Below are 15,611 nucleotides of genomic sequence, written 5' to 3' on the forward strand. Positions count from 1 at the left end.
TAACTTCTCTAAGGGTTATGAATTGCTCATAAGGCAGAAGCTTCCTAGATGATTTTTTTCACAAGTCGAGGAGTGGCCGAAGCCATTCCATGAAAAATTTCCAGCTGTTAAAAGGGCAGCATTAAACTATTCGGTGCAGTTCAGCTGTTGGAATATTTCCTGTCTTTTCTTCCTCCTTCTGAAGAGAAGATGAAGCTGCTCTCAGTTTAATATCAGCAGGGAAGTAACAGGGTAAAAAATGATGCTGTAGCAACAAAGAAAACTGAGAGAAAGGGTAAAATCACTGGGATTGTATAGTCTTAATACTCAACTATTTTCATTTGGGCATATTTTTATTCTACCCTAAGGCCAATATTATTTCGATGATAACATGTGTAAAATTTAAGGTTTGACACTCTAACCACATTTTTAAAATGGTACTGTCAGTATTTTAGAGTGGCTTACCAAGTTCCTCTGAAAGTATAATGACATAACATGATTTATGAGTAAATTTTATATTTTTAACTTCAGACTCAATGAATATTTTTGAGTGGCATACACACACATGCCATACATTTATTTCACATAATTATCTTATTTCAAAAATAACAACAATAATAAGCATTTATCAAAAAACCACATAGGTGGCAGGCTCTGTTCTAAGGAGTGGAGCTATAGCTGGGAAGAAAACAAAATTCTCTCTCTCCAGTAGGGAAAAATAGGCAATTACAACCCTGGCCAACACAGAATGCTTCTGTGCTCCGTGTGGTTACACATGTTAACTCATTTCATTCTCTTAACAATCCTATGAAGTAGGCACTATCAGCAAGTCCATTTCATAAGACAGGAAACTAGTGCACAGAGAGGTTAAGTAACTTGCTGAAGGTCACACAGTGAGCATTTAAGCTGGGATTTATGGCACCACAGGCTACTTGCTTAACTGCTATGCTTTTCTGTCTCTCTGTAATTTGCTTATTTTTACATATTCAATTGACACAAGGCATGAAAAAATTTTCATTTTCCTTTCTCAAACATTTTTAATTTTTACTTCAAATATTTAATATTTCTCTATAAAGGTATTGGATTAGTATTACAGCCAACGCTTTTCAATTACAAGATACTTACTGTGCTCCTGGTACCGAGGAAAATAAGAGGCAATGTTTTTTTGGTGTACTTGCCAGTATTTAATAAAATGGCAGGTAGATAATATCTATAACCTCAAATTAAGAAATGAGCTAAGCAAGTAGTTTCCAGCCTTCTTTGTCCATTAGAATCACCTGAAGAAAATTTTAAACTCTACTGATATCTGGTCCCATCTGGAGGGACTCTGCTTCAGTTGGTCTGGAGTCAGTGCGGGCGTCTGTACTTAGCTCATATGGTAATCTGGCAAGGAGACAGAATGTTTAAAAGCCAGACACTTAAAATCCTAGTCATTATTTAAAAGCATGGCTTTGAATCAGATTGACTTGGGTTAAAGCCACACATTAGCTGTGTGATTATGGACAGGTTTCTGTAGGGGAGTTAAAAATTCTCCTCTGCTCTCTTGGCCTGAGAATTAAACTGACATAAGACATAACAGGGAAAAAAGCATACACATTTTATTAAATTTTACATGTTCATTCACAAGGAATGAAAACCCAAAGAAGTGACCAGAGCAGGAAGCTTTTATACCTTTCAACAAAGAAATGATAAATTTGTGACAAAATGTTAAGATTAAGGGGTTTGAGCTCAGGGCAGTAAGTCATAGGGAAGTGACTAGGAGATAGATAGAAGATAAGGGTTATTTTAATTAAGTTTGCTTGTACAGATCAATTGTACATTTCAGTTTCGATTTTCAGTCTCTGGTGACAAGGATGAATTCTCTTCCTGGTCCAAGGCGGGCACCTTCCTCATGGGAAATTTTACGTTCTGTTTTTAGGTAGAAAAGTTTAGATCAGAGAGCCCTTCCTGCACCTGCCATTTCTCAAATGCCTTCAGCTCAAAATAATCAACATACCAAAGCAATATATTTTGCGGTGGCATGTCCTGAATGCCTTCATTTCTAAATCTCTCTAGAGGTCTCTTTCCTTATCTGTAAAGTAGAAATAATCATTCTTTTCTTAGAGGAGTTGTAAGAATTTAAAGAGAGTATGTGCGCACATCATTTTCCCAGTGCTGGCCTACTCAGGAGTTACTGTGATCCATTCATGCATTAATTCACTCAGCAAGAACTTGCTGGGCACCTACCATGTTCCAGGCATTGTTCTAGGTGCTGGGGAGGCAGCATTGAGTAGAATGCACAAGGGGTTTGCCCTCCAAGCACTTCTTTGCATTTTTTTTTAGCATTAATAAAATGTGCTTAATCTCATGGTCCTTATGATACCATGTACCCTGTAATAGGTCATCTGAACTAGGGGCTCATCTTTCCCTGCCCTCAGAGACCTTACTTCATCAGCTGTCCACTCTTTTTTCCACTGGCTCTTTGCCATATTCATTGAAATGTAATTACTTGATTTTTTCTATATTAAAAAAAAGAAAATCCCTGAATCAGGGATTTGGGGCTTCAAGTTACCTGACAGTTTCTGTTTTCCGTCCTTGTTCCTTTTGTGACACAGATAAGCACAGACATTGTCTGTACGTGCTGTCTCCACTCGCCAGGTCTCCTTCATTCCCTCTCATTCACGCTCCAGAGCACTGTGATCAGGCTGTGTCTCCATCACTCTGCAGACAGTACTCTCAGCAAGGTCACTCCCTTCTTAAAACCATTCAAAGACTCCATATTTACCTCGGGATAAAGTCCAAACTCTTTAAAGTGGCATGTGGTCACTTCCCAGTCTTCCCTCCCAACGCTTCCTTTGCTGCCTGCACTCCTCTCCCCTGCCTGCTGCCCCAGTCTCTCTCTCTCTCCTTCTCTCTCTCTCTCTCTCTCTCACACACACACACACACACACACACAGAGTTTCCATCCCATAGGACTGCTCGGAGTTCTCCGGAAGCACTGGGACTTCCACCTCTAGGCAGTTGTGCTTTGGTGTGGGAGTACTGTGAGAGTGCACATCTCTTCCCAGTATGTGTTCGGTGATGTCATGTTGGTAGCCTGAAGTCTGCCCTGGTGGGAATATTTATATCAAAGACAGTAGCAATATCTACAAATTAGGGCCTTCTTGCTGACCCGTAGGGAGATGGTTATTAAATATTTATCACACACTGTTGCTTCTAGGCCTGTGCACATATGTTCTTCCCTCCCCCCCAACTTGGTTCAGCTTAAATGTCATTTCCTTTTGGAAGCTTCTGCTGATTTTTCAAGACTGGGATAGATACCCTTCTCTGTAATTCTATGGAATCTTGGGCAGCACCCCTACCATGGCAAGTATCATACTGATTTTTTTTCCTGTAACCTCTACTGGCCAAATGAAGTCCTGGAGTTCAGGGAGTGCTCCAGGGTGTGGTCCTCCAATCAGCAGCACGGGCATCTACTGTGTTGCTGGTTAGAAATGCAGACTGTCAGGCTCACTCCAGATCTATGGAATCAGAATCTGCATTAAAAAATTATTTACTTATTCTTGGTTTTTTTTGGGGGGGGATAACTAGGTTTTAAAATTTCATTTGTTTATTTAGTTAGTTAATGGCGGTACTAGTGACTGAACCCAGGACCTTATGCATGCTAAGTACCCACTCTACCACTCAGCTATACTCTCCCCTCCAAAATCTGCATTTTTAACAAGATCTCCAGGGATTGAGTGCATTTAAGATTAAGGCCTTAGGGACCATATAATCATTTTTCAAATGGAAAAACAAAAACAAAAACAAATCAGGGGCCTTGTTTTAATCTTTGCCATTGTTCTCTCTGGGATGGTGTTTGGCACCCAGCAAGGAGCTCCATCATGTTTTTAAATGAATCAGCACATGAGTAATTGAAATAATAAGCCCTTTCTATTAAATAATAAGCATTTTATGGTTCAAGAATGTGTCTTCACACTTTATTGGCAAGCTTTGGACAGGGAACAGGTCAGCAGTCCTTCGGAGTTAGAAATGGGAGAAGCGCATGACTACGAAGCGATCAAATAAAGGATTTGGGGGGAGTGATGAAGCTTTTCTGAATCTTGATTATGATGTTTTTTACATAAATCAGTACATATGTTAAATTATGTAGAACTGGACACTAAAAGGAAGAAAAAGTCTATTGTATGATATTTAAAGAATAAAATCACTAAAAATTAAAAAATGTGTCTTCATCTTTGCATGCCCTAGATTTCCAGATTTGAGTGCCATTCTTCTGAGCCTAAAACTAGGGTCCAATTTAAGATACTCATTTTAGAAGTGACCTTTGAAGTTGTGGTTCTGGAGAATCCAAACCTAAAGTTTTGAAATACGTTACCAGAAACTTAAGATTTTTCCTAGCCACCAACCTGCCTCAATGTGCTACTCTTATTTCCTCATTTCTCCTGATACAGTGATGCCTTTAGCAACAGCATCAACACGCTCCTTGCTGACAGACTCACATCACACTGGACAAGAGGTAGAAGAGAGCAGTGTGGTGCAGTGGAAGGTGCTTGGGATTCAGTCAGGAGACACTGGCTGTATTCCTACCTATCACAACCTTTCTGGAGCCTTCTTCTCTTCCTCTGCAATGGGAAAAAATACCTTCACTATCTCATTCATCGTTTTTGTAACGTGAAATGAGTTAACATAGCTGAAAATGCTTTTATAAATTGTAAAGGACTGCATAGAGTAAGCGCAAAATCTCTCAGACAAATGGACCTCAATCACACACTGTAGTTAATAACTTCCTAGCATGTGGAATCTGCGAGGAGATAGAAGAGTGTTCTGAGAGGGGAGCGTATGGCTCAAGTGGTAGCGTATGTGCTTAGCATGCAGGAGGTCCTGGGTTCAATCTCCCATACCTCCTCTAAAAATAAACAAACAAATAAACCTAATTACCACCCCCCCAAAATGAAAAAAGTGTTCCAATATAGTGAGGATATAGAAATCTAGGGACTATTTATTTGGGAAGCAGGATGCCTTCCCTGTTTCCCAGCGTGTAATTAGGTAAAGATTATGGTTTTGCACGGCAAAGACATAAAACGTCAGTTTCATATCAGATGTCTCATAGGAAATCTGGGGTGATATCAGTTGTGCTATCAATCAGCAATAGAAAAACAATTTATCTAAGAAACAAATGATAAGGACATGTTGGTGGCTGATAACTGGAATAACAAAATTTCATTCCCCGATAGGAGCTGGTAATCTCCAACTAATCTAGACGTTGAAAATGTAGATCAATAATAAGCAACCGAGTTTCTTTCAAACAGCGACTAGTGACTATCTCAAATTGCAAGCATTGCTGCAAATACAAGGCTTGCTTGTTTCTTAGTTTGGGGACATCCTTTGCAAATGTTAGTTATTAGCTGCCCACAGTAGGCGGACTCCACAGTGTGGGCCTCCAATCAGCAGCATGGGCATCCGCTGGGAAGCTGGTTAAAAATGCAGACTCTTGGACCCACTCCAGACCTATGGATTTTAACAAGGCCTTCAGCGATTGAGTGTATTTAAGGCGCACTGTCTTAGGGACCGTCTAATCATTTTTCAAACAGAAAAACAAAAAAACAGGACTTTAAGAGTAATTTTTTCCCCCCTCAAGGTCTAATAGGCATGGGAGGCAGAACTTGGGTTAGAAACAAAGGTTTCCAACTCTACTGGTGGTTCCAGTATCACACAGGGCCTCACAGCCTCGTTCTTCAGCTTCCAGCTGTGAGGCTTAGGGCAAGTTACTGAACCTCTCTGAGCCTGTTTCCACATCTAGGAAACAGGTTGCATTGTCTACCTCACAGAACTGTGGGGATTAATTAGAAAAATCTCTGAACACTTTGTGCTAGGTAAGGTACGATTCACCCGAAAAGGTTCATTGTTCTCAAATGAAAAGGCAGGCAGTGTTCCACACAATTTAAGCAGTAGAAGTGAGTTTTTTGTGGCACCAGAAGCGGATTGTTATTAATATCTCTGAAAAGCTTCATGCTTGACAGTAATGTTTAGAAAGCAGTTATTTATTTTTCCTTTTAATTGTTCCAATTTTCCAGTGAAGAAATTTACATAAGCTGCACAGCAGAGGCGCTCCGCTAGTGACTGTTATTTAATCATCTTGAAGGTTAGGCTGATCTCTGTTATTAAGAATTAGGTGAACCGGGGCCAAAGTCAACCTTTGGCACAGGCACCCACATCTGTAATTGAAGAACCTGACTCACTGACCTACTTTCTTGGCCACCAAAGCAGGAGACGGGATTACCTAGTGTTTTGCTCCATCTAGTGGCCATGCATGGTTCAACTTCTGGTTACAGAGAAATTAGCTAGAATTCCAGTTTTATCTTTTAACACTAACACACTCACCTTCTCACTATTGAGAAGAAACAATCCAATACATACATTTTTAATGCTGTTTGTTATGCTAAAATATTAGGCTTAGGATTCTTTCAAATGTACATACTAATGCAAGATAATAATGGGGTAAGTGTCCTAGAGGGAGGAAGGGTTATGAGAACTCTATTTTCAGCTCGATTTTCTGTAGACAAAAAACAGCTCTAAAAACTAAAGCCTATTAATTTTTAAAAATAGGCTTAGGGTTCTTGTTGCTGGTTGGAAAGTTGAAGACTTTCCTATTTGGAACAGAAAGACTGGAGTTATCCTTGATGCTTCTGTTGATGAAAAATTTAATCAATAAACAATCTAAGACAGTGGGAAGGAATAAACTTGGGAGAGTGAGATTTGCAAATGTTAACCACTATATATAAAAATAGGAAAAAACCAAATTTCTACTGTATAGCACAGGGAACTATATTCAATATCTTGTAATAACCTTTAATGAAAAAGAATTTGAAAATGAATATATATGTATATATATGCATGACTGGGACATTATCCTGTATATCAGAAACTGACACATTGTAACTGACTATACTTCAATTTTTAAAAATGCAAAAAATAATCAATGTAAGAAAGAAATGCAAAATTTTATTTGCACCAATTTGAGGATTATAACCTGAGGGCAGTCTTTCAGGAAGCCCTGAGCACTGTTCTCCTATTAGAGGTTAAAGCACCGTGATAGAATTTTAGAGACAAAGGATTGCACATTAAAGTGATATGACAGCTTATTTAGTCCAACAAGGCGAGTAGTGGGTCATTGTGACCTCTTATAGGATTAAGAAAGGAAACTCCATTTTTAGTTCTTTAAGGAACTTTCACACTATTCTCTAGAGTGGCTGCACTAATTTACATTCCCACCAACAGTGTAGGAGGGTTCCTTTTTCTCCACACCCTCTCCAGCATTTATTATTTGTAGACATTTTGATGATGACCATTCTGACTGGTATGAGGTGATACCTCACTGCAGTTTTGATTTGTATTTCTCTGATAATTGGTGATATTGAGCATCTTTCCATATGCCTATTGGCCATCTGTATGTCTTCTTTGGAGAAGGATGTAGTTAATTTATAGAAAATAGAGAGATGAGATCTCCTTGCACGCAGGTTTGTAGACTGTTCAGAGTTGGGCATATATTTGCATTCCTGGAACTGGAGTCATTTCACGTTGAGACCTTGTTAGGGAATTGATGTGGTTAAGATGAGAAGGCTACCTGACTGAGGTGGCTCTGAGGTGGGTCTCCTGCCATGGAAGCCTACAGAAGAAAACCAAAATCTAACCCTGTATATCCCTCCAGGTTAGAAAATGAAAACGCTAAGGACAACCAATCACAGACAGCTAAAGAGGCTTTAAGATCTAGCCAGTCAAATCATTTTTCTTTGCTTCTGTACCTTCTCTATAGAAGTCCTTCGGCTATCTCCTCTCCTGGGGTGCTCCTAACCACTTCTAGTTTGGCACATCTCAATTCAAATGGGTTTTTGCTCAAATATGCTCTTAATATTTAAAAATATGCCTTGGTTTATCTTTTAACAATGTATAGACATGAATTTGGGCCTTGAGAAGTCTGATCACTGAGGGAATACTTGGAGCCTCAGAGGAGTCCAGGTTCGAAAGTGTGTCACTGAAGAATTTAAACCCTTCAAGCAAACAAATATATGTATGTATATGCATGACTGGGACATTATGCTTTACCCCAGAGAGTGACACATTGTAACTGACTGTATTTCAAGAAAAAACAAAACAAAACAAAAATCCTTCAAGAAGATTCAGTTGGTAGAAAGGAGGAAGAGGGGGTGATTTTGACTTGCTCACAATGTCTCATTCCCCACAGCTCCTAGTGTTACAGAACACAACCTGGGTCCACACACTCATGTGCAGTAAAGCCAATCTAATGATACCAGGTTGTGGTGAAGGAATGTGCCATGTTTAAGGAGCCAGACAAGGAGTCTGGGACAACGAGTGCTCAAAAACCCCGAACTTCCCAATGGGTTTCAAGGAGGCATTTTTAAAGGCCGGGTGAGGGAGGAGAATCACAGTGTATGTGATCAGCTGGTGCACAATTCTCTGATTCGTTGATGGTGAGGAAATGGGGCGGGGTTAACATTATCCATCCTTAGGCTCTAGTAGGTCTAGGGGGCTACATGCTTAGGGTCATCAAGTAGTTAATGTCTTCCATTTGATGGAGTGGTGGTTTCAGCATTTGTAAAACAACTTAGGATCAGATACTGTTATCTAAGTACTACAGAGAGGAAGTAAAGCAGAGGATGTGGGGCCAGGGGTCTGTCCCAGGAAGGCTCCATACACTAACAATATACAAAAAAAGGGGACAGACATGGAAAGTGATTTTCAAGGCTCTGTCTTAGCCTCTGACTTTCCAAAAAAACTGAATGGTTCTCTGAAAAAGGAAGACATATAGCAGTCAATTCCTGGGATTCAGAAAAACTTGTGTTTCTGCAAACCTGGACATGACTCCAGAGGTAAGGGTGGGTGTTATGGGTTGAACTGTCCCAAAAGATATGTTTAACTTCTAGCCTCTGGTGCTTGTGAATGTGACCTTATTTGGAAATAGAGTGTTTGCAGATGGAATCAAGCTAAATGTGTTTATACTAGATTAGGGTGGGCCTAATCCAATAATGACTGGTGTCAGATGAAGAGGGAAATTTGGACAGTCACACATGGGGGGGGGGGGAATGTCTTCTCTACAAATGTAGAAAATAAAAAAAATCCAGTTTTATTATCGAATATGCACCAAACCAGACTATGACACACATCACAGGCAATCCCCTAATGAGACTGCAAAGAGAGAAATCTCACCCTTTATACAGCCAAGTATACACAATCCATTCCATACATGTTCTCAAGATAAATGATAACTAGTTCTCATGTTAGAAGACTTGGAAGCTTGGAAGCACCATTTGTTATATATTCTTTCATAGTTCATCCTAAATTTACCTGGTAATTGGCTTGGTCACCTGTGTTAGTAAATTGCCATTATCTGAAACGAAAACAGAACTTTCTATCCCTGTGACTCAGCTTGGAATCAGGCACTTTAGGCTAAATTCCCATGATATCAGTCGGGGAGATAGGGGGCGCCATCTTCCTTCTCGTTTACAAAGCGATGCTCCCCAGCCCCTAAGAAAAGTTCCTGGGTTGTAAAGCAGGCCAGAGGCTCATTTAGCTGTTCGAAAGATTTACATATATATCAAAGTGATGAGGAAGGATTTACAAATACAAGTTTTCTCAAGGAAATGCACTAGGAAAAGGGAGGGGGTAAAAGGTCTCTTTCCTTTTCTGTCAACAGGGAAAATTCAATCTTACTTTCATTTATCCTTACACATCTTTCCTTAGGGACAAAATAAATGTTCCATGGAAGAATTCACCCATGAAGAGCCAATAAAGAGGAGGCCAAGACATATTTATGAGACCATGTTGTGGGTGCCTGGAAGCCAGCAGGGAGTCGTGTTGGTCCCTGTGTGGACAACTGTTTTCTCTCTTGAAGAACAGCAGAGATGTGGGACTGAGAGAGGTGATTAGACAGGCTTACTGACCCTGACTGGTTTCCAACAAGGGGCAGAAAGTGCTGGGCTGATGAAAGGCAGGAAATTTCTCTTATCCCACAGCTGACTCCTTAATTACAAGGACATAGTCCTACAACAGGACGATTTATGTCCCACAGCTGCTGCATTAATTCCAAGGACATATCCCAATATCTCTTTCTTTGTTCTCTTTCTTTGCTCTCTCTCTCTTTTCCCCCAATCGAAGCTTCTGTTTTAGGGCTGGGCTCCACGGGAGGAAAGAGCCTGTAATAGAAGATGTTTGGCACCATCGGAATAAAGATAATGATAGTAGAGCCTTCCAATAAAAGACCCCGTGGCAAGATTGAAGGCTGGAGCTGTCTCGATGAGCTACTTGGCTGACGACTCCCCACTTGAGTATTTTCCTCTCTTTCTGAGCAATAAAAGCAGCTATTTTTTTTTCTCACTTTGTCCCTCTGCCTATATTGAGAATTTTCTCAGTCAGTGGGCAAGGACCGACACATTTGAAGGGGCTTGGCTCGGTGGGCTTTCCAATTTGGAGTTTCCTCTATCCACTACAGGACTAGGCATGATATAGGCAGAAATAGTCATCAGGTGAAGGATTCCTGGTAGGGAGAAATTGTCTACTCACTTGGATGCCTCTCGGCTACTCTACCCTCCCTTGTGGACAGAAGGGAGCCACAAAGTCCACCCAGACTGTTTGACACTAAGTATGGCCTAGGACTGAGCTCCCTGGGTCTCAGCAGAACAGTCTCCAAGGGGAGTCATACCCAGGAGGGGAAAGTGAAATATTCTCCCAGGACCAGGCTCACCTTTTCCATTCTTGGAGTTTTGGGGGATCAAACATTTCACCACTCTGGCTATGGTACCAATTCCTGGCAGGATATGGGTTTGATTTTGAATTTCAGAGAATAGAATTGGGCATCATTTGGGCAGATTGGGGGGTCTGTAAGGAAATGGAGTCTTAAGAAGGTTTTTTTTTTGTTGTTGTTTTGCTTTTTTTTTTTTTAAATGTAGGTATAATAACCTCCCTCCCCTTAGAACAGTGCACAGCCTGTCCTGTCAGCTTGTCAGCAGAGGAGCGATGCTTTCACTAAAAGGTCTCAGCAGATGTAACCAGGAGTGTGACCTAACTCAGGCTGTCTCAGAGACAGCCATTGGGCTCTCTATTTCTGGGGGAGAATTCTCCAGGGTCCAGGCATTCAGGGGTTGAGCTGCTGGGCAAGTTCTCCACCGAACTTTTAAAATTCATTCAGTTCAAATACAGCACTGGTGCTTAAAACCCAAACTGTTACATCATAACTAATTTGCCAGCATCCAGCTTTATATTGAATATTTTAGCTAAATTGGTCTGATTACACGAAGTCTTCTTACCGTAGTTTGTAAAATGCTCCCAACCACCCCTGCTTAACTTGAAGGGAAAGACTATCGGTTCGGTAAGGCAAAGGAGAACAGCGCCACGTAGTGGTACTCCATTGGGCAATTCCTCCCTTTGCCAATTAGACGCATTAGTTGATAATTCTGAGACGGACCCTCTGAGACTCCCAATTACGCTATAAAACTTTGGTCCAGAAATGTACAAACAAAACGCATAAAAATGTTTTGGGATTAATTTAAATATGCTTCATGATCCCTAGAAGTATTCTTCAAAAGAGAAATTCCTCATTTCTTGTGCTCGAATCTCTCGCCCTTGGAATTTCGCTAAAGCCTGTTCCCTTAATCCAAGTCAGGAAGAAATTTCCAAATTCAGAATCAAACACAGATCCTGTCCGGACGCCAAACTTGGCGGAAAAAGGGCGATCAGGCTCTTGAGCTATGACAGAGGACGAAAGACCTCTTTCGTCACTAAAACAAATGCCTTTATGAAATCTGCGGACCGATCTACGTGTGGAAAGAAGCTGGCTTCCTTTCACTCTCGGGCTTCCATCCGCTGTCTAGATGGAAAAAGAAAGTAAGGGTCGCTCCGCAGGACCCCGTACTGTGGAAGCTGCGCATGCGCAAAGCCGCCCTGAGAGCGCGCCGGGATCTGGGCGGGGCGGGGTGAGGGAAGACCCGCCCCTCCTATTTGCCTTGGCCCTCCCATCCCTCCACCGAACTTCTCTTCCTTCACCTTTGACCTCGGAAAGAAGGGGGTGGGGCTTTTAGGGACGGAAGTAGCGATGCATTGTGGGCTCGCCTGGAGTTGATCCTGAATGGAAGTGGCGCGCCGTCGCTGACATTAACAGGTCCAGGCGACTGGGATTCGGACGCAGTCTGGGATTCGGACGCCTCGGACCTCGGGTGCAGAGCTGACCGCGAGGAGGCGGCGGCAGAGGCGCGGCGAGCGTTGGTTGAGGGGACGGTTCTGCGCGGCCCCAAGAGATGGCTCACAACAAGATCCCGCCGCGGTGGCTAAACTGTCCGCGGCGCGGCCAGCCGGTGGCAGGTAACTCGGACGGGGGCTTTTGGAGCCCCCGCGCACCGGCAGGCCTGGGGTCGGCCGAGTGGGCGCAGCTTTCGTGGTTCAGTGCCTGGTAGTGGGGTTTCATGACCGAGATTTGCTTCGTGGATGAGTGTTTGGGAACGTGGACTGGAGGGAGTGGGTCGCTGGGTGGGGGCACTTGTCACTATCCGGTAAGGCTAAGTATTGTGAACGGGAACGTAGATAAGAGGTTTGTTTGGTTGGAGCCGAAGACCCAAGAACCCAGTGAACAATCCTTTGAAGCTCAGTCAGGAGTTAGTGAACCTTTCAGGGTTCCCTGAAGGGGAAGGGACCAGTGTTTGTCTTGAGATGGAGGAGGGCGGGCGGGCAGTTTCCCTCGGTGAAATTGGTCAACACTAAGACTGAAGGTTTTTTTTTTTTTTTTTTTTTTTTAGTGACTTTTACGGAGATTTTTTTCCATAAAGATATTTGACACAACAAACTTTAAATTTAAAGTGTACAGTTTGATAAATTTTGACTTCCCACATGAAACACACTTGAAACCATAAGCACAATCAAGATAGTTAACACAATCATTACCTCTCAAGGTTTCCTATTCTGCCCCTTGTAATCCCTTCCTCCTCAGGCAGCCGTTGATCTGCTTTCTGTCACTAGATTTAGTTTGCATTTTGTATACTTTTTAAAATAAATGGAAACATAGTGTGTACTCTTTTTTGGGAGGGAGTTGAGATTTTCCTATGTTCTTGTATGTGTCAATAGTTCATCCCTTTTTTATTGTTGAGTAGTATTCCATTGATAAAGATACACCACAGATTTGTTTATCCATTCACTTGTTGATGGTCCTTTGGATTATTTCCAGTTTTTGGCTATTACAAACTAACTTGCTATGGACATTCATGTACAGTTCTTTGTGTGGACATATGTTTTTACTTACCATGTGTGAATTTCTAGGAGAGGAATGGATCATATGGTAGGTGTACATTTAAGCTTCTAAAACACTGCAAACTCCTAAAGTCCGAACATTTTGCATTCCCACCATCAATGTACGAGAGTTCTGTTTGCTCCATATTCTCTCCAACATTTGGTTTGATCAGTCTTTAATTTTAACCACTGTAATAGGTGTTTAATACTATCTAATTGTGGTTTGATGTTGAGCATCTTTTCATGTGTTTCTTGGCAGTTCACATATCTTCTTTTGCAAAGTGTCCAAATCTTTTGCTTATTTTTAAAGTTCAGTTGTTTAGCTTATTTTTGAGTTGTTAGTGTTTTTTATATATTGTAAATACAAGTCCTTTGTTGTATATGTGCTTTTAGAAGTCTTTTCTCCTGTCCGTGTCTTGCCTTTTCATTCTTTTGACAGTTTCTTTTGAAGTTTTAAATTTTAACTAATTCCAACTTAATGCTTTTTGTAGAGGTGTTTTGAAACAAAAATTAAAGGATTTTGTAGTGAGCTGTGCATACTTACTAATTATGTGCATATCTATAGTATGTCTGCCTAGTTATTTTAAACTATTTGAAGAGAAGATTCTGTAGTCATTTTTTTAAACTTTTTTTTATTGAGTTATAGTCATTTTACAATGTTGTGTCAAATTCCAGTGTAGAGCACAATTTTTCAGTCATACATGAACATACATGTATTAGTTGTCACTTTTTTTTTGCTGTGAGCTACCACAAGATCTTGTATATATTTCCCTGTGCTATACAGTATAACCTTGTTTATCTATTCTACATTTTGAAATCCCATTCTGTCCCTTCCCATCCCCTGCCCCCTTTTCTGTAGTCATCTTTTAATTCAGGGTTTCTGATTTTTCTAGTTAGTCAGCTTTTTGTCACATTTTATATAAAATCCTCAGTCAATAAAGCCATATAAATAATGGATAAAAGTGATACTGTAAGGTAATTGAAGCAAGTCTTAGGGTGAGGAAATGTTTTTCTTTAACGAAAAATGGGTGAGGAAATATTTTTCTTTAACAGAAAATGAAATAATTTTCTTTATGTTCTAACAATTTTTATAGGCATTTTCACTTGTATTGAAAATAATTGTACTTGATAGTCATTGTACTTTCTGCTTGAAATGAATTGATCACAGTTCTTTACATTTCTCTTTATAGATGAATTGATCACAGTTCTTTACATTTCTCTTTATAGATCTTACTCTACAGACATTTTGACTTCTTTTTTTTTTTTTTTAATGGAAGTACTGGGGATTGAACCCAGGACCCTGTGCATGCTAAGCTTGCGCTCTACCACTGAGCTATACCAACTCCCTATTTTGACCTTTTTTTCCCCTTGCCATCTCTCAGTATTGAATCCTTTCTTTTTACATGTAGTTCTCTCTCTGTGGAGTTATGAAGAAACCTCTAAACTTAAATGTCTGGCTTCTTTTTTAACCTGGAGCATGCTTCCAGGATCCTTTCATTAGAGTTACCTGCTACACTGATTTGTGAGAAAAACAAAATCATAAAGCAGGTCTTGTCAGAGTGAATATTTTTTACTTGGAATTAGAAAAAAAGTTTAAAAATTAGAATTTTAATATAATCTGCAGATGGCAAAGACACATACCGGAATACTGACTTCTTAGATGAATGGGACAAATGTGCTGATGGGGATGGATAGCAGCTGGTAAGGTGCTAGGCTCTAGGCAGTTTTATACTTGTCTAAAAAATAGAGTTTTTAAAAAAATAGACTTAAAAAATAGTCCTTTTTTCCCTCTGTCTCCTGAGGATGAAGGGTCAGGAATAAAAAGTTTTTTGTTTTTGTTGTATTGGAATATTTTGACACCCAAAAGCTAGACTGTTAGTTACTGTGCTCAGTGAGTCACTAAGCTCATCTGTCTGATCAGTTGTGGTTCCTGGACAGAACCCCAGGCCTCCTGAAACCAAACTGAATCTTTACTGATACTCAGTTCTGCGTTGGCTTTTGATGCTTATTAGAAAGTAAAGTGAATACAACATAAAATTCTTGATAAGTCTCTGAATTTCCCTTAAAATTCTGTCTCTCTGTGTCCTAGAAGTGTTCATGCCACATTGTGTATTTTGGATATGCAGGGTTGTCAGTATTTTATAGTAGCAGAACAAGAAATGCTAGCTATATTCTTATAAGCTTTAGCGGAAAATAAGGAATCATACACATTCCCAGTTTCTACTTCCTGTTGTCTTCCTCTTATTTTGTTTTCTGATGATAAAAGTAATTCCTGCTTATTATATAATTTCTTTGCTATTTTGCTAAATATTTAAGAAAATGTGTTAAGACTGCTTTTCTCATTGTAAGTACTAGAAGTT

At 40.4% G+C, this 15,611-nt stretch overlaps 1 protein-coding gene across 4 annotated transcripts in view; it reads left to right on the forward strand.

The window, feature by feature from the left end:
• RNGTT (RNA guanylyltransferase and 5'-phosphatase) overlaps positions 1 to 15,611 on the forward strand; it is a 264,777-nt gene that overhangs the window by 52,376 nt on the left and 196,790 nt on the right. Inside the window, exon 1 of one of the 4 annotated variants that reach the window (XM_010987705.3) lies at positions 12,065 to 12,333. The exons of the other annotated variants lie outside the window; for them this stretch is intronic. Within the exon in view, the coding sequence (XP_010986007.2) occupies positions 12,270 to 12,333 (64 nt within the window). The 5' untranslated portion in view covers positions 12,065 to 12,269. Of the gene's footprint in view, positions 1 to 12,064; positions 12,334 to 15,611 lie in introns of those variants that run through there. 4 annotated transcript variants of the gene reach the window in all.

This window comes from Camelus dromedarius, chromosome 6 (genome assembly GCF_036321535.1).
Source record: "Camelus dromedarius isolate mCamDro1 chromosome 6, mCamDro1.pat, whole genome shotgun sequence".
NCBI classification, from domain to species: domain Eukaryota; kingdom Metazoa; phylum Chordata; class Mammalia; order Artiodactyla; family Camelidae; genus Camelus; species Camelus dromedarius.